General features: G+C 38.8%; 1 protein-coding gene across 11 annotated transcripts in view; it reads left to right on the top strand.

Annotated features, from left to right (window-relative positions):
* The window catches only part of sash1a (SAM and SH3 domain containing 1a), a 234,059-nt gene that overhangs the window by 201,410 nt on the left and 12,913 nt on the right, over positions 1-19,736 (top strand). For 8 of the 11 annotated variants that reach the window (XM_084431974.1, XM_084431973.1, XM_084431970.1 and 5 more), the window contains 8 exons: positions 6,513-6,563; positions 6,769-6,818; positions 11,751-11,788; positions 11,990-12,076; positions 12,491-12,603; positions 13,904-14,005; positions 17,423-17,552; positions 18,081-18,478. In XM_084431974.1, coding sequence (XP_084288100.1) covers positions 6,513-6,563; positions 6,769-6,818; positions 11,751-11,788; positions 11,990-12,076; positions 12,491-12,603; positions 13,904-14,005; positions 17,423-17,552; positions 18,081-18,478 — 969 coding nt within the window. The remainder of the gene's footprint in view (positions 1-6,512; positions 6,564-6,768; positions 6,819-11,750; positions 11,789-11,989; positions 12,077-12,490; positions 12,604-13,903; positions 14,006-17,422; positions 17,553-18,080; positions 18,479-19,736) is intronic. The other 3 variants (XM_084431975.1, XM_084431980.1, XM_084431979.1) reach the window with 1 other exon arrangement.

Here is a 19,736-nt window from a genome sequence, read left to right as displayed (position 1 = left end):
CTACTCAATATCATGTCCTTCCGTACGTGCTGTTATTCATTTGTTTATTTATTGAAATTTGGAACAATTTCTTTTCATATGTACACAGCTCCTAGCCTACCATGACACTATGTCTGGGCTAAATCGATTGGGGAAAAAATAGAAGTTGTGAAAGAAAAAAGTAGACTCATTGTGTTTCAAGCAGTGTGGCTGCTGTCCAGTCTCGGGGCAGTAACAGGTGATTATCCTCTTTCTGTTTGGTAGTTTAAAGGTCATATTAATGGCTTGATATTTCAGCTTTGCCTTGAGAGACATGACGTTTATGTGACCTTTGACATTTTTGAGGCTTCAAAAAGTAAAAAAGTACAAAAATGCTAATCTTTCAGTCTCTTCTCTGTTCTTTTTGGTTGTTTATCTTCTTCATATCCTCTCACTAATTTCCATAAACACTATCACCCAACTAACCTCTCTTCCAAAGGCATGTAACCCTGTATTAGAGGCCAAGTTGGCGATGGGCCCTCGCTTTCTCCCCTCAACCCAAGAGAGGGGAAAGGTCACCGGTTTTAACCAGAGGCAACACTGAAGGCTATTGTGAGTGAGGCATGAATGTTGTGGCCTATTCATACTTAGATAGAATGAATCTCTAAGCACATGCAAGAATCCACAGTGAAGGACTATTATCCTGAACGGCATCAAATGAGGCCCATGGTTTCCCCTTCACTGCCATCCTCTTCCTCTCTGACAGAGGTGAAGTCCATATGCTATTTGAAGCTGTCTGTTACTTTCTCTTCTCTGTTTCTTTTCTCTGGTTTAGTTTGAGGCATTCTCAAATGCCCTAGACATTCCCAAGTTCAATTTGAGGTTTGATATCGGTTTCGTTTCCTCAGATATCTCAACAGAGCTGACTGGGTCGTTTTGGGCTTCCACATTTGCTCAGCACTCTTCCTCTATCTCTCTCTGCTTTTATAAGAGCTACCCTGATAACAATGAGTTAAGAAAACATCCCCTACTGAATGTGTTGAATGGATAAACCCCCATTTTACATAGAACAAAGTAACCATGCTGCAATTGCGCCATGTTTCTTTTTAGCCATTCCTACAGAGACACTTGCCAGACAGAGTCTCTATTAGCCACACAACTGTGCTGTGGAAAGCAGTGTGTTTTATTGGGTCTCAGCTTGAGCATCAGTTGTGAAGGAATAAAAACAGAAAACATCAGGCTGAATGTTTCTCTTGGTAGACAATATTAACCATTAATATGAGTAATAAATCATGCAACAGTTAAGTTACACTACCAGCTAAAAACAAAAATGGCCTAATTATACTGAAGCTATCAGGCTTTTTTAAATGTATTTATAATTAATGTATTTATATATAATATTTACTAATATTATTATCTATATAATTTGCATATACACTATTCAGAACGTTTGAGATCAGTACTTTTTATTCAGCAAAGACACAATAAATTGATCAAACGTCAAAGTAAAGACTTCTACATAAATGCTGTTATTTTCAACTTTCTATTCATAAAAGAATCCTACAAATCTATCATGGTTTTCACAAAAATATTAAGCAGCGCAACTGTTTGCAACATTGATATTAAGAAATGTTTCTTGAGCTGCAAATCAGAATATTAGAACTATTTCTGAAGGATCATGTGACACTGAAGACTGAAGTAATGGCTGCTGAAAATTCAGCTTTGCCTTGACAGGAATAAATAACGTTTTAAAATATGTTAAACTAGAAAACGGTTATTTTAAATAATATTTCAAAATATTGCATTTTAACAATCTCATCGATCAAAACGCAAACTGAGCTGCTGTCATGCTACTAAAAACTTGTTAACTTAGAAGCGTTGCTACTTCAGGTTACTGCACAACACTTCACACGCAAGTAGCTTGAGCTTGATAAGGTTTGGGGGAGTTCTACTTCAACAAGCTAATTTCGTAATTGCTCTTATGACTCATTTCAATTAAGACTCTGACACACACCCTTTGTTTTAATGATTTTTAGCTTTTCTGTCCCCCTCTCTTTCTCAGGCTCAGACTTGCGTGTGGCTTACTCAAAGGCATGTTGTGGCAATTTGATTTAATTCCTGTTGGTCTGAAAGTAGATCATGTTATGGAAGTGAACCTTTGTTTTAGGGGGAACCCATGTACACGCACGCACACCTAACGCCAGGTGATGTGCAAAGATATGGAGCTCTCTGTTGCCCAATTCTTTCTCGACACAGACTACACTAACCTGTTTTAAAAGTGTTTTTTTCCCTCCCCACGACTGGTATTTCCAGGTAGAAACCACGTAAGCTGGAATGATGGAATATTGTCCCCACAAAGCTTCACACACTGTGAGTTTTGTTTGTGTTACAGCAGTAGGAATGGTTGGTCTGGTTCTACAAGGAAACTTTCTCTACCTGCTGCTCAACCTGATTGGGCAATAAGAGCCAAGGCTTTCCCCATGAGCTGACCACACAGGCCTTTTCGCTGCCAGCCTGACTGTGTGTGTCCTGCCCTGCACACAGAGACTCTGTATGAATGTGTGTACAACACCTCATTAGCCTCCTTTGGTTTGTTTATATCCCCCAATGCTTCTGTGCCAGCCAGCCTGCCACATCTCTGTCTGTCTATATCTCGTTCTCTGACAAATAGCTGTTCCAAAACCTAGTGATCGACCTGCCTGCATACATGGGCAACTACCTTATTAATGTACCTTATTGTGATTTTTTTTTTAATTGCAAAGGCTGAGGTTTCTTTTCTTTTTTTTAAAGTGCTGCATGTTTTAGAATGAAGTACGATATTATTATTTTATTTATTTTTTTGTACTCTTGAGCAGTTCATATCTGGTATTTTCAGTGTCTCTGATCAGACTGCAGCAAATGCTGTTCCATGCTCAATAGTTATAATTCTTTTCTATTGTTTTTCTTAAAGGAGACCTATTATGCAAAATTCACTTTTGCATGCTGTTTGGACATACATGTGTGTTGGCAGTGTGTGTACACAACCACCCAATAGTGATAAAATCCACTCACTCCTTTTTTATTAATCCCCATAAATCATCAGCAGTGTCTCCCAACGACCTGTTTTCAGAATGCGGCTTTAGTGACGTCACTAAAGCCACAGGCCCCGCCCACGAGTGTTGACAGACACTGCCGTTTTAACATAGACCCGCCCTGATCGAGTTCACAGCGAGTTGTACACATCCGCCATTGCTGCACTGACGAGAATGTGTCCCAAGCGTTGTAGGTGTTGTGTGGCTGGATGTATTAATACACATAGCTCTCTCTATTTACCCCCGAAATCTGAGGCAGCCGCTGAAGACGAGATGGAAACATTTTGTTTTCAAAGAAAAGGCTCCCTCAACTCTACCGAAATTAGTTTATGTACTTACGCACTTCTTATACTGTTTACTCAGCTCTTACGGTGATTTTCTGGAGTAAAACTGACGCTTCATCTTTTGTGTGATGTACAATAAACTTTATTAAACTCATCGGTATATTTTTGATCATCATTTGGACTTGTAGGCTATTAATAGTGGATACATACAAGATGACAAATACGTTATAACCGTAATTAAACTAAACTATACCTGTTCCATCTCCATACAGCACTCTGACTCTGTAGGCATTATTGTCCGACTCCGGGTCGAAATGAACACCGTTACTGAGAGTTTCTGATATTATCATCATTCCGTGAGATGAGACATGAGATTCCGCGAGCTCATGAAGCTCCGCCCCCTGTGCCGTGCAGCAGCAGCTTATTTGCATTTAAAGGGCACACACTAAAACAGCACGTTTTTCTGAGCATTAAAACATCTGTTGGGTATTTTGAGCTAAAAGTTCACATACACACTCTGGGGACATCAGAGACTTATTTTACATTTTGTGAAAAGGGGTATAATAGGTCCCCTTTAAACACTTTTTTTTTTTTTTTTTTTTTCAGTGAAATCTCATTTTTATTAAAAAAATGTGTATAGTATAAGAATAATAATAATAATAATAATTTATAAATATAATTTTTAAATAATAATAACAAAATTATAAAAAAATATATTATTATTGTATAGTTTTATGGATGTATAATCTCAAACTTTTTGGACAAAGTGTGCAGCCCGGCAAAAGAACAGCAAAACTTTTTTACTGTCAAATAATTTTTTGGTTTAGGCAGTGGCTGCATTATTATGCTTCAACATCTCATAACTACATGTGTTTGTGTGAGCGTGCACTGATCTGTATATGGGTGTGAGTGTATACAGTAGTGACAGTGTGCTGCCTATTAAATCAAATTCATCTTCAGTGTGCACAAGGTCAAATCCAGTCATGCCTAGACAATCACAGGCACACACAGTCACTTATCAACCACCAGCTGCTGTGCCTCACAACTTACTTTATATAGCCAGTCGTTAAGTGATTGTCTTTTAGCTCTACACTTAGACGTATACCATATATAGTGGTATAAACATTGACACACATTGAACTAAACTATGTCAAGAGGTACAGTGTCTGTCTAGTGTAGAACTGTGCTTTTATGCCTGCTGTTGTGAAGGCTGTGTTTTAGTACTGTGTCAGTGAGTGCACACAGACACAGAGCATCTCTTTGTGTGTCGTGTTGTGTGGATATGTGTTTTGGATGACACGGGCAGCAGCAGTGTGTACACATGATTCAGTGTGTGCCAATGTAAGCATGTGCCCAGTGGGTATGGGGCAGTTGGTGATGCCATGCTGCTGATGATACATAACACAGACGTGTGTGTGTGTGTGTGTGTGTGTGTGTGTGTGTTTATATAGGAATAACTTCAACCTGACCACTGTGTGTTTGAGTGAGTGAATTCTTCTTTTTTTCTGGATGTGTCCACTTTTACAGCACAAAGTCTGATTTACTACTTAAGAAACTTCCGGACTTTACCAACACACCACTGAGCGCTAAAGCAGACGGATGGAGTGGCATAGAGACAAAACACACACAAACAGCCTTCCTGGCCTAAAACAGTGCTTCTCTCTGAAGAAAGTGCTTCACTTGCAGGAAAAGAGGCTTGAAGATTACTACTGTGATAACTGAGAGTCTGGACACAAATTTTCCAAAGTGCTGTCCACCATCCACAAACACAGACAGTAAGCCTTAGGCCATTTGTGATCAGATCCAGGTGGTTGTGTTAGAGGGCCTCTTCCATCCAAACTACCATAATGCTATGTTAACTATATTCAGCAACCTTTTCTGATACTCCCATGCTAATTTTTATTTTATGATATGATCCTGATATACTAAAAGTCAAGTTTATTAATGACTAAACGAGGAATCTCCAAATTGAGCACGACACAGTTCATTTTACAGAAACCCTGGAGCTGTTAGGAACTTTTTTTTTTAAACTGCTGATGCACACGCTTTCACAGGTCAGGGCATGAGAAGAAGTCTTGGATTTGAGAAGTGAGCATTGTGAACGAGTAAGCAGTGATAAAGAGTATATACTGGAAGCACAATAGATTTTCCCTTAGTTCACATCAGCCTGCACTGATAGTTATAGTGTGGCTTATAAGCTATACAATAATTCAGGGTTGTTAAAAAAAAAGAAAAAAAGACGAGCTTAACCTCTGCTCGATTATGCCATTGTGCCAGGGCACTTACCAGGCCTGTAGCTTCAAAGACTGTGGCCAGTAAAAAAGCAAGCAAACATCCCGGGGTGGCAAGATTCCTACACAATGAGGTTGCATGTGGAGTGCACGTTTTTCTTGATTTACAGGCTTGTTACCCCTCTAAAAATATTTATTTGAACTTGACACAGTTGACGGCATACTTTTTTTCTTTTTTTATCCAAGATCCTGTTTATTTATCTAATTACATAATTTGACAACTGTTAAAATTATTATAATTTTTTTTATAAAAGAGAAATAACTTGGTTTAGAGAACATAAGTGGTCAAAAAATCTCAACCAAAATATCACATTAAAGTCAGTTCTATATCACATTAAATATAATATTATCAAATATATTAAATATTAAACGTTAAATATATCACTGACTGAGATTATTTATGTTTATTAAATTTATTATCCTAGGTCAAGTGTATTTATCTACAGTAATTACACATCTTTCACAACAATGTAAAATTTTGAACAAGAATGTATTTATTTATTTTGGCGTGTATAAAGGGGAAAAAACACTTAAACCTAGATCAAATGTAGAGAACAAATGTGACCAAAGGAGATCTTTATGAAAAGATAAGATGCATATAAGTGCTTTGCAGTCCTCTGATTATTTTTGTATAATGGTAAGGTGTTGATTGAGGCTTGTTGGTTTGTAACAGGGTTCATTGAATGCTGTATTTCCAGTAGGTTTGGCTCAGTCCACATGTTGATTTGTGCAGCTGCACAGGACTGGCGAGTTCGGTGCACCTCAGGTGATGTGTGTGTGCAGGAGGCAGTGGGTGTGTCTTTCTTTATGACAAGCAAGCTCCTGGCATATGGCCGTGTGGCCCTTTATTATTGGCAGTATGTGTTCCTTGTTCCTAACCCCCCTCCTTTTTTGTGTGTGTTTTCCAGGAAAAAGCAGACACCAGCATCAACTCTTCAGAGCTTAGTTCAGACATCCAGGTCAGTCGACCCACAATGCGGTGCATATCTGCTTTCAGACCTTCGCACACCTGCAGCCATCACTATAACGCACAACCCCTCAGTGATAAATCAGCTGACTGCATGCTCAAATGACTCTGATTTGTTTATCATCAGTGATTAAAGTATGTGTGTGTGTGTGTGTGTGTGTGTCAGTAATTAACCGCAGTGTTGTCTTTATCCACAGGAGTCGTTTGGATTCAGCAGTGAGGTGTCTACTCCAGAGGCTGAGAGAAAGTAAGAAAATTTCAACTAGCTGCAACTCGGTGCGCTCAGTTATGTTTAGTTGCTGGTTTTTACAAATGTGAACGAAACTAATGAATCAGGCCCATGGTAGTTTTCAATATCTAAACCGTATATGACTGCTGACCTCTTGGATATATGATCACACACACGTCAGGTCTGCTCTCCACCCCCATTTACCCCTGAGTGTAAGTGTGTGTGTTTGAATGGGTGTGAATTCCTCCGTTTTACTTCTTCACATCTTGGTGCTTCCAGGCTTCCTTCCTTCCGTCTATTGTTCTTAGATGTTTAAGATGAAACTCGCTGATTATAGAGAGAGGAAGACCGACAGAAATTCAGACTTAAGTGAAGTGAGACTCTGTGATTTTAGTCATATAGCGACTCTCGAAATGTTGAAAGTGCTAGTGTTTTTGTGGAAATGAATTGATTTTAAATGAATGATGTCAGTGCACAAACAGGGTTGTGTCTCCATGAATCTTTCCTGTTGATGGTCTGTTTCTTTGGGGATGAGCAGTCCACGTGCCATGGGAAAGATTTAATTCTACCTCCGTCATCCACACTCTCTGGAGTGTAGTAGTATGCTTAGATGAATCTAAACCATATGGAGCTGACACATCTTTCATCAATTATACGTCTCTGTGGTCCTACACACATGTTGCTGGGTTTGACTGGTACTCTGCTTTGTGATGTTGTGACACTAACTTTGATTGACAAAAGCAACTTTTTTTAAACTTGTTCACTTTTATAGTTGCATATGACTTAACTCTGTGCAAAAATAAGTAACATTTTCTGACCTGTTTGAATGGTCAACTTGGATCAACCAAAAATGTTAATTGTCATAATTTTCTCACTCACATGTCGTTCCAAACCTGTATGATTTCTTTCTTATGTGGAACACAAAATATATTTTGAAGTACATTGGGAACCAAACAACACTGGAGCCCATTGACTTATTGAATGAAAAACAAAACAAAAAAACACTTGATACGTTTCTCAAAAAAAATTTTTTATGTTCCACGGAAGAAAGTTATCCGTTTAAAGGCATGAAATTAAAATTCATCCTACCTATTTTCTAAATGCATATTAGAGATCTTATTGTGAACAATTCATCCATGCAATTTTCATTTTTAAAATATCATTTGAATTGAAAGAAAACATTTTTCAGAAGAAAAGATCCTCTATTTCCGTTTATAGTGGTATATAGTATTCTGTGAGAGCTTTTATGGCTATTTATTCTTTCAGTCTTTGTGTCTAAGCAGAAGTAACATGTTAGATGTTTGTCATGTCGCAGTTCAAATCATTATCATAATGATATTTGTCATAATAATCTCAGTATGATTTTATCCTACTCTTCAGAAGAGTTGTCTGTGGTATTATCAGCGCAATGCCATTCCCATTCCCAACAAAAGAGTAGTTGGCAGATTACCCCGATTTCCTGTCTGTATGATTAGAAGGAAGCAGCCTTGGCCTCCAGAAAGAACCTGATGACAGTCAGAGACATGTGCATGTGTTAGTTTAGTCTTCCTCCTAATACACACTACCGTTCAAAAGTTGAAAAAAAGTCTTCTTTTTTTAAAAAGAAATTAATACTTTTATTCAGCAAGGATGCATTAAGTTTATGACCAGTGACAGTAATGCCATTTGTAATGTTCAAAAGATTTCTATTTAAAATAAATGCTGTTCTTTTGAACCGTCAGTTCTTCAAAGAGTCCTGAAAAAAGTATCACCGTTACTACGAAATTATTAGGCGGCACAACTTCTGTTCAGCACAGATCTAGTCAAAATAGATCAGAAATGTTTCTTGAGCACCAAATCAGCATATTAAAATGATTTCTGAAGTGACACAAAACTGAAGTAGAAAATTCAGCTTCGCCGTCACTTGAATAAATTATAATTTAAAATTAAATAATTTCGCAATATTTACTGTATTTTTTAATCAAATAAATGCAGCCTTGGTGAGCAGAGGTGTTGCCAACCCTAAACATTTGAACGTTAGTGTACATCTGTTTAAATTAAGTATTCGTAATAGCTGTAAGTAGATTTTAATTGGTTTTTACTGAATTATTTCCCCACATAATTAGGTGATAGAAACATAATAGAATAGTGTGTGTGTGTGTGTGTGTGTGTGTGTGGCTTTAAGGAAATCCCTCAAGCCCCATTTACCATGACCTCTAGTGAAGGTCATTTCCTAGACATTTCCTTTGCGATCTTTGTATGCGTTTTTGTGCTTGATCATATACGTGCATTGAACTCCAACGCCAGGTGTAAGGAAGCAAACCAACCAATCGCAGGACACCAGGTGCACCCTGGGATAGAAGTGTTCCTTCTTCATCAGCAGTTTAACGAGAGGAAAAAGGAAGTTAGCCCACTCCTAGCTTTGAAAGAGCAGTGAACATGCATCACTGTAGTGATACATTACTGATGAGAACAACATGATGTTCCTCTTAAGTTAATAGTGATGACATGTTGGCACAGTAATATGACTGATCTCATACTCTGGAAGGCCATTTTCTGATCATTTCCGATCATGCAAACACTTGAAAAAAGATGGCCACATTCACACCAGCAGAATACAATCCTCAGGCGTAGTTATTGACTTTGGTTACCTTTTCATACAGACGTTATTCAGTCCAAACCTGTTAATTTGAGTCAATACGGGTAGTAAATATGGTTGTCAATCCCAGACATGCCGCATATTAAAATTGAGAAAGTAGAGTGCAAATATTTCTGTGTGAAATGTTCTTTCATCACATTCTCTGAATAACAATCTCAGCAAGCCAGGGATTACTCTGTTTCAGAGTTAGTGAACATGACAGTTACTCGCAGTGAAGGAATGCAGCTCGGAGGGCTTATATTCTGCTAGACACACACTAGTAAAGACACAAGGCACTCTGTGAAAAGAAAGAACCTAACTGACGGACTGTAACACGCTTTTATTGTATTCTGGTCACACAGTACTAGCACACATACAACTGTCAATAGCAGAAATCCTGAATGGAGCCTAATTTACTGAGCTGCTCTTCAATAGGGCCTTTTAGCATGGGATGCAGTTAGCATATAAGCAGGAGACTCCCTTTGGATTCCGTGAGGGGTGAATGAGAGGTTAAACAGAGAAAGTTTGTGCTTCCATGGCAGCATAATGATATGATAATTCAGGGAGGCCTCCTGTGTCACTTGGGTAAAAGATCACTGCTGACGTATTCATTTGGTCAGAGTGCAATGGACGTCCTGAAATATGCAGAAATCTGTTTTCAACAAGATTTTCACAGCGAGGATGTCATTGATGTATTTGGGACACATGGAGAACAGATGAAACGCAGACACGCGTGCACCCGTGATGATTTAAGCACAAGTGACTGGCAAAAACACTGTCTTCCTGTGGAGAAAACCAGACTGGAGCGCAGAGGTGCACATGCTTATGACTTTCACTGTTTACTTTAGTGCAGACTAGGTTGAGTTTGTTTTCTTAACCCAAGGATGAGCAAGAATCCACTCGGATGAGAAAACCACAACGCACACACTTGCATACTTGCATACTTGCGTTCATGTTCTCGTCTGCAGAACAAACACTTTTGAGATTTGTTTTCTTCTGCCTCTGTGTTTCGGGTTCTGTTGACAGTCTGTCACGTGGCTAATGGGAATGTAAACGCTGGATATTTTCCAAAATCAGGATGGTATGTCCAGGTGTTCTATATGAAAATAGTAATAATTTTGTTAGGCTATAATTTTCCGACTTTTTTTCTACAAACATGCTTAGAAATATATATATATATACTATCAATAAAAAGTGTGTTTTTTTAATGTATTTATTTATGAAAAAGAAGGACTTTTATACTTATATTCAGCAAGGACAAAATATATCAAAAGTTTTATTTCTTCAGCAAAATTGATAAAAAGGGACAGTAAAGATATATTGCCATCACATGAAGTAATCAAACTACAGTTACTTTTTTATTTATTACATGATTACTTGATTTTCACAAAATGGCAGTAAATTATCTATAATTCAATGATTCTCCCTAATTCTCCTAATTTTGTCTTTAAAAATGTCCTTTCTAAAAAAAGAATCTACCCAGCACTGTCTCTAATATTCAAACCTATAACATTTTACATAGATAACATTTAAACACACAGCATTTTTATCTCACAATTCTGTCTTTTTCCCGCAATCGTGAGCTTACATCACAATTCTGAGGGAAAGAAGTCAGAATTGCTGGATATAAACTCAGAGGAACAGGAACAAATTCTGAGGAAGAAAGACAGAACACAGAGTTTATATCTCGCAATTCTGATTTCTTTTTTCATAATTGTCAGATATAAAGTCACAATTGTAGATTGTGATATAAACTCGAAATTACCTTTTTTATTCTGTTGCTGTCATTTAATGTAACGGCAGAACTGTCATTTTCTGCCACCAGGACGGCTCCGCCAACAAAAAACACGATCACTGTGTGCAAATACCCAAATGGTCTAAATAGACCAAATATGTTCTGTCATTATCAATATGATATCTGTGGAATCTGAGTGCTGTACGTTTATCCATCGACTCCATAAAGGAGTGCTGGTCTGTTTGTGTTAGATTTATGTTATTTTGTTATTTTCCAAGGGCACCGTGCCCCAGAGGAGCGAAGTGGAAATATAAACAGGCAGTGTCTGTCCTGTGGTGGCTCTCGTTCCCTTTTTCTCCCTCTCACTTTCTGTCTTCCTCGTCTCGTTTGGCTGCATCTGAGGAGCGTCTCATCTGTGCCCTGTGAGCCTCAGGAGCCTGACATGTGCTCTGTGAACAGCTCCACACTGCCCTCGTCTGGCTGTATTAATCACTCTACAAATCCAGTAGATAAGGGCATAGCTGATATAAGTAATGTTTAGTAATGAGATGTTGAAGTCATGTCTTAATTCTTGTATTTTTTGTTTATTTTTCATCAGAATTCCTCTGCACAAATCCAGCTCTGAGGATGGATCAGGTTTGTTTCTCATTATGAAAACTATTCAACCGTTATTATGATGAACCTTTGGTGGTTTGTAGATGGGCAGACACATAGATGCTAGATAAAAGATGTGGAGTAAATGTATTTTTGTAAAGCATTATATTTAGGTATTTCAGAGTTGTACAAATAGTCATGAGTTTGATGGTCCTGATGGATTTCTCCTATTTTCACATACAGGAAAATGGGACAACAAGAAGAAAAACAAATCCTTCTGGCAGAACTTCCGAAAGTCGCAGAAAGGGGTCACAAGGCAAACGGCAAAAGGTAATAAAAACAAACTCACTCTATTTTCTCATATTCCCTTCCTTCATAACTATTTTCCTCACTTGTTTTTATTGTTCAGAGGCACTGTAAAGGAGGGGAGACAGCCCACTCACAAATATAAATGGAAGAAGAAATAACGCTAAATATGGCAGCTGTAGTTCCCTCGATCACTTAAAAAGTCTGTTTGGTTTTTGTTAGTATTTGTTTACTCTAGAATGAGAACTAGAATTTGCCTATGAAAAATTAACTTATGAATTTATGGTGGCACGGTTATCTGATATGATTGCTGATTTGAAATGTTGTTGAAACTTGATCTTGACAAACAGATGATCAATATGATGGTTGCTGAATGAACTGACTTGCCCTGGAGGGACTGTCCCTTGTTCTTGTTACTCACCTTTGACCTCCCTGCAGGTGAGGACATTGGCTATGTGGCCAGTGAGATCACTATGAGCGATGAGGAACGGATCCAGCTGATGATGATGGTGAAAGAGAAGATGATCACAGTGGAGGAGGCGCTGGCACGGGTAAAGCCCCATTAACCCCCAACAATAATGCAAATGAGCTTCCCTTGCTTACATTCATGTGTACTAACTTTACTCACCCGGACTGAGTCCGCCCTGCTCCTTCCTTCCTCTAAAACACACACTCTTACATACACTCACATGCATTTAAACACATGCGCACTGACACTGGAATTTATGGCTTGAGTAGATTCCTTAGTGCAACTCATGTTGAGATGAAGGAGGGTCTTTGGTGTCTAATTTCTGAAGTTGGTTTAGCTGGGGTTGGTTGGATAGATCCTCGTCTGTTCTTTCTCATTTGTTCAGATGTGTTTGGTTGATTGTAGGTCTCTTTTTCTTTCTGTTATTGTGTTTTGAGAACATGATAATGATTAATTATTATCTGATAATGAACCTAATAGATTATTGTAGCATCTGGCTTTCTTCTCTCCACAAGGCTGACATTGATTCCTTTAACCAACTGTGTTTTCTATAATCTTTAAATTCTCTTCTGCTTCACATTTTCTTCCTTTGGGCTGGTAGTTGATTTATCTCTGTTATGAGCAGTCTTGAATGATTGGATCCAAAGTTTGAATCAATGCTGAGCCTTTGTGGATAGTTGACATCATACATGCTGTAAGCATGCTGGGATATGTGTCTGTCCTTTGTCTGTGTGTGTTTGTTTGAATGCAAATTTGTCTTTTTATTTTATTATTATATATTTTTTTTATTAATGTTGCTTTACTTGTTCTGTGTTCTGTCTTTTTGTAGTTTATTTCTGTGTGTCCTTGGGCATCATGCACCTATTTATTTTTTAATGAGTTTAAGATAGGAAAGTCTAGTGGTGCAGTGTTTGTGTAGCATGAAAATGGACCTGGGATCAGCCAATGATCATAATGATTATAATCAAAAAAATTAAATTGGGGTGACTTAAGGGTGGGGTTTAATCATGCTTGTTTTAACCGAAATAATTAATTTTAATTATATATAAAAATATATATATTTAATGCATTTTATTGTATTTATGTACGTATGCCTATAAATACACAGCCTTTCAAAAGTTAGGGGTTGTACGAAATTATACATTTCTTCTTAAAAAAAAAAAATTAATCTCACTGACCCCAAACTTTTGATTTGTTTAAATAAATACTAATGATTAATACATAAGAAAATGGACATGACGCCTTCATATGTGCCTGTGTTTTGTGTGTGTGTGTGTATACATGCTTGTGTGGGGTATTCTCAGACTGTATTTCTGTAACAGATAGGGTGTGTGAGTTTGAGGGCGAGGGGGCGGCTCTCTTTGACCTCTTGTTCTCCATAGTTAAAGGAATATGAAAGGAACAGACAGTTGAGCAGCAGTACAGACACAGCAGAGTGGACTGATGGATCCAGTCCCACTGTTAACCTCTCCTCCGCCTGCAATGTAAGTACTATACCCAACCACCCAGACTGTAGACCTGAGTGGGTGTGTTTATAACATAACCTCATTCAGTCACATCAAAGTTTATTTTCCCCCATCAGTAAGTGTTAGTAATGTCTCTCACTGTACTGACAATATATTGGTGTGTGTGGAGTTAAATCTCTTCAGACTAGTGACATTGTGGTTTATAAACTCATGCAGTGGCGGTCTGTACGTCAACCCAGTTCATCCCCATTTCTGCCATAACCACACTGAACACACACTTTCATTTGTTGGAAACATTAGGATGTACAAAGCTTAGGATGCTTTGTAGTCGTCATACATTAAAGGTGCACTCAGAATGTATACTGATCTGATCAGGCAAATATGGTAGTCTTTATGAATTTATATCCATACTTAGGGATGTGAATGTTGTATCACACAAAAAAGTTGTATCTATCAAAATGTTTTACCTGCAGTCAGCCCTGAGTATTATTAGGCTGGTCATGTGATCCTAACATGATGACCAACTCTTAAGTAAAATAAAACTTAAAAAATGAAAAAAAGCTGATATGACTAGAGTTCTCATATAGTCTCATGTACATCATTTTAACCACATTTTTGCAATACTATTAATTTCTGTAGAGGTAACGGTTTTTAAATGTAGGAAATTTACTGAGTGCATCTTTAATCAGAAATTATAAACCATTGAATCAACTAAAGAATTATCTGAAAAGCTGATATGTCATGTGTGTTCATGAGGAGCCGCTGATGTTGTAATGGCTCAGTTGTAATGAGCATCTGGCACTGGCGGCTCACTGTAAGTCCCCTAGTAATGATGTCATTTCTACTTGGCATGGGGAGCTGGCACACTAAACATCCCTTGTTCAAAGAGGTCATAATGTGCGTCTTAACTGAAGGGTAATATGGATTTTTTTTTTTTTGCCTCCTGGCTTTTTCTTCTGCTTTGAAACCAACAAACCACTGCAATCAGTTTGATATGTCACACTATTTTGGTTCCAGTTACTGCTTTGTATATGGTGTATGTGCGTGCCTGCGCACAGGGCCGTCCCAAGCTCTGCATGAATTGTTCTTGGTTAAAACCTTGAAAGGTTTGGTGGATTTAGTTCTCCCTTTTCGAGAAATAAGCTTCCAGTACACTAATACACACATAGTTATCATGGAAACTTTGAGCAGCTTCCAGCCTCTGCAAGTAAACATATACCTCCTGTTCTAATGGTCAACAGCTAAGCTGTTTTTGCAATGCTTTTTGATGTTAACAAACCACAGCACTGCTTCGCTCAGCGCTTACAGCTACAGAATGACTCACTCGTCCAGCAAATCCTTGTGTCCGCTCAGAGAAGTCACTGCCCGTCCCTGCTGCCGCGCTTTCTGTGCATCTGTGTGTCAAGAAATGTCCAGGATATATTTAACGCCAAAATAAAAGTATTTTAATGCACATTAAACTTTCAAATTATAGATAAATCTTTGTATGTCTGTCTCTGTAGTATATATCCCCACACACACACATAATAGTATATTATTTTACACGATGTATATAATATACATAAAAGTATAATATTAAATATGCAAAAGTAATTTATTATTTTATTGGGGTGAAATATGATGACATTTATTCTTGAGATTCTCCCATTGTACCGTTTTACTCATGATTGCAAAAGGAAAGGAAATGAGGTAAGAAAGTCTTATTCATTAAAAAAGACCCTGTATCTCTGAACCCCCAAGGCTGTTTCTGAAACGCGCACACACACATTTCCTCCTGTCTGTCATTGGCACACATAAGCATGTGCAAATTGAATCTCAGCGTCTGAATGGGAAAGTGGATCTCTGTAGGAATCTTGGCCTCTGGGTGGATGATCTCCTATTTATAAATGGAAATAGGTCAGCGCTAGTCTGCTAACGGTTAAACCGATGGGCACAACTCTCTCTGGGCATCCATGCTGATCTGAGCTCAGTTTAACACTAATCAGAACACCCAGAGCTCACTGTGTGTCTGCAGGGTTCCCCTGTCATGAGATCAGTGTCAACTGCACTCAATATAGTGACCCATCACAGCTCCGCCAGAGTAAGCTGATGTGGGATCAGTGCCAGCATCCACTATCACAGAGGATGTACTGTATCTCTATATGAATGGACTGCAACCAGGCCAGCCTTTCTTCTCTCTGGCCCACATTCCTTCTCTCCTCTGAAGACCATTAAGGATGTTCAGGGGTCATATGGGAGACCTCGCTGTGTTCCCGGACGCCCAAGCTCACGCCTTTTGCCCCAGCCTCCAGATATTGCAGAGTTTTCTTCAAAAATTTGTTTGTATTCATCTTGGTGTGAGATGGTGTTGCTAACATCTGTCCTCGAGGAAACTACTGCTGGTAGGAACACTGGACACATTTCTTTCTCCTTTCTTTTGTCCTTTGCTCTTGTTTGAAATATGGTTTAGTAAACTTGCTGGTGACTGGATTTGAGCAGTAGACATTGTAGTTTTGCATCACGGAATACACTTTGAGCTCTTTGATTCGTGCTGTCGTTTGTCCAAATCCTCTATTTCGTGTCCATCGCGATCGACGACTCTTCCTTTTGGCTGGTGGCCGTTGTGGCCTTGAATAATTACGAAAGATTATTCAATACCAATGGTAAACCAGTGAGATTTTGTGTTTATGTGGGTGAGCTTTAGGTTTCCAGTAAAAGATCCCTTTCAACCTCAACATCTCAGTTGAGCACTTAAGTGTGTGGATTGTTAGGATGACCAGATATATTTGCCAATCATTCATTTTGGTCAAAACAGCTCAATCTCTCCTGGTTATTTAAAAACAGTCTGTGGTTATCACCGATTATATCCTGTTAGTCAAAATAATACCATGTCATCCCATAATGTGGTGTACTTTTGCAGAGAACAAAATGTATTTTGAGTTTGTAATTTGCTAGTCTGGGACTTGGATAAAAAGGATTAAAGAGGCTTTGTCTTTGTGGATGAGAGGTTTCAGTATCATAAATTATACCCCTCCTGTGTTAACTGTCAGATGTTTTAATGTTATTTTTCTTGTTATATATTTTATATATATATATTTTTAGGCTGGGGGAGGGAGTCATAAATCATCTCAACAGTTTAGTCCCTATCTGAAATATTCATTTCAGATCAAATGTATTTATTCCACCACAAATGCTCTCTCATACTCATCTGTTATGTCCCAAAACAGGACTTGTGTGTGTTTCTTGGACTCACAACTTCTTAACACGTAACTCCATACTGCATTGTTTTCATAAGTCCTTAATAGCAAGAGCCCATCCTAAACTTGTCATAATCTGTTCATACCAATTGAAACCATCATTTTCTTTTTTGTGTGTATGTCTATATTGAAGAGATGTTGTGTGTATGCATGTTTCTAGGGGGTGATTTAATATTGAAGCTGACTTTTCCCTTTCTAGTCCGTGGAGCAGTCAGATGATGAGCAGGAAGACTCGAAATTCAAGAGGCTTCACAAGCTGGTCAACTCGACTCGACGTGTTCGTAAGAAACTCATCAAAGTGGATGACAGCAAAAGACATGGCTCACAAGGTAGCTGGAAGAGAATATTGTTTATCTGGCATTAACTGATGTTTATTATGAGAATATTCTTATGATACTGTTCAATGTAATTTTTAGCAAGTCTCAATGTATATCCATTTTTCATGGTGTACATTACACTGTTGTGACGCCTAAAATTCAGTGGTAGCATTTAAAACAGCTTTTAGTTATTTATATTTAATTTACACTAACAATTTAAGAAAATAGGATACATTAAATTGATCGAAAAAGGAGAGTAAAGACATTTAATGTTATAAAAGATGTTTTATTTCAAATAAATGCTGTTCATTTCAACTTTCTATTCATCAAAAAATCCTGAAAGAAATATGAAAATGAAAGACTTTCAAAAACATTGAAAAAAAATTACCGACCTCAAACTTTTAGCTAGAACTCAAACGGTATTTAGACAAAATAGTATAGAATTTTAATATCTGCTGTAGGATAGAGATCATTCAGTGTATTCAAAGTCATTATATTTCAGTTTATAGAAGTTTTAGTTTGATCTTCCTTTTCTTGCAGATTCGCTCAGTCTAGATGCAGCTCCTTTATGTGATGACATAAACGCACTGTATGCAGAAATCCACAAGAAGCCGGCCCAGTGCACAGACTCCTCTTTGTCCTCTCTTGCCCAAGAGCAGCTCTCTCTGGATGAGGACACAGATAGTTTAAACACTTCACCCTCCACCAGCAGCCTTGATGCCTGGAAACCTGCACACAAGTTAGTGAAGACCCCCGGCGCACATCCTCACGGCCTGATCCGCCCTCCACGGAAGAGTAGTGCCGGATCCGGACTGGGTGTTGTGGGGGGTAGTGGCTCCTCTTTCTCTGAATTGGAGGGTTTGGGAGACGACAATGCTAAAGTCTCCCGCTCGGCTACAGACGGAGAGATGCGGAAGGCCTTATCTTTATCTCACGGGGTAAGTACTGACAGTGTCTACGCTTTTTACGGCCTCACTAGGCCCCGCCCAAAGCCACACCCCCTTTTGGTGTCTTTAGATGACATTAACAGCACCAAGCGGCCGCCCGTCTCCATGTGGCAACGCAATAAGCCAGACCCAAATTATGCGTATTCCACCAAGCACCTGCTCTACCAACGTTCCTGCAACGCTCAGAAAACCATCGCACCGTCCTCCACCTTGCCTGCCTCCCCTCCCACTCGTGAGCTTCCGTTGGCCAGGGAGAAGGGGAAGAGCTGTGGGAGCGGAGTAGTGGGCAGCTGGCTGTTTCCACCAAGGCGTCTGAAGGGAAGGACTGCAGTTAGCGAGCTCAACATCACGTACGTGGTGGAACGCAGCCTGTATGGCCACTTGAACTGGACCGGACTGGTTAGGCCCGTCACGTTGAGTAAAGCAGATAGGCGTTGGCTCCTGGAGGACGAAAGAGACGCAAACAGGAAGTGGGCGTCCAGCATGGATCGTTGCACCAAGCGTGTACTCTTACGCATTCAGCAGAAGTCTGTGAGTGTGCCAGAAGAGCAGATCTACAGTGCCCCCTGCTGCACTGGAGGAACAGGCTGCTACAAAGCTGCTAAAGAGAATTTCTGTAGGGCACAATTTAGACGAACTTGAGCTATATTTCAAGACGGAGTCTGATACTGAAATGCAGACTGTGATGTCATAAAATGCACACACACAAAAATCACACCCATGTCTGTGTCGATTGTTAGTTAGAAGTTAGAGATCCCTGGACTGTCGGTAAGACGTCAGCTCTTTTCATTACCGTAGACTCAGATTACTGTAGTATTGAGTCAAAACTTCATAATCTGAGAAATGTATAGAAGAGAAACAGTATGTGATAATACTGAAAGTTTTATCTTTCCTCATCCTGAGCTTCTCTCCTTTCATTTCTCTTGTAGTCAGTCATGTGTATCAGATCATAATTGAAACTCGCAGTCCTTGTGAGATAGTGGAGAGTGCTAGAAAAAGAAGAAAAAGAAATGATATAGAATTCCTTCTGCAGCTTTGTAGAGTCTGCCATCTGTGGATCCTCGCCGTCATTCATAGTGAATGTGAACATGACCGTGATCTTCATCAGTGAACTTTTTCATCCATTTTGGGTTGGAAATGCCTCTCTCAGCCTGGGCATGAATGCTAAATTTGATGGATTTTTATTTTTTTGATGTGCTATTCTTTTTTAAAGTGCATGATGTTATTCCATGGAACATGAAACAGCTTC

Source organism: Rutilus rutilus (assembly GCF_951802725.1).
Source record: "Rutilus rutilus genome assembly, chromosome: 15".
In the NCBI taxonomy this organism is placed as follows: domain Eukaryota; kingdom Metazoa; phylum Chordata; class Actinopteri; order Cypriniformes; family Leuciscidae; genus Rutilus; species Rutilus rutilus.
The sequence above is the reverse complement of the archived record's forward strand: the minus strand, read 5'-3'. Positions and strand labels throughout refer to the sequence as shown.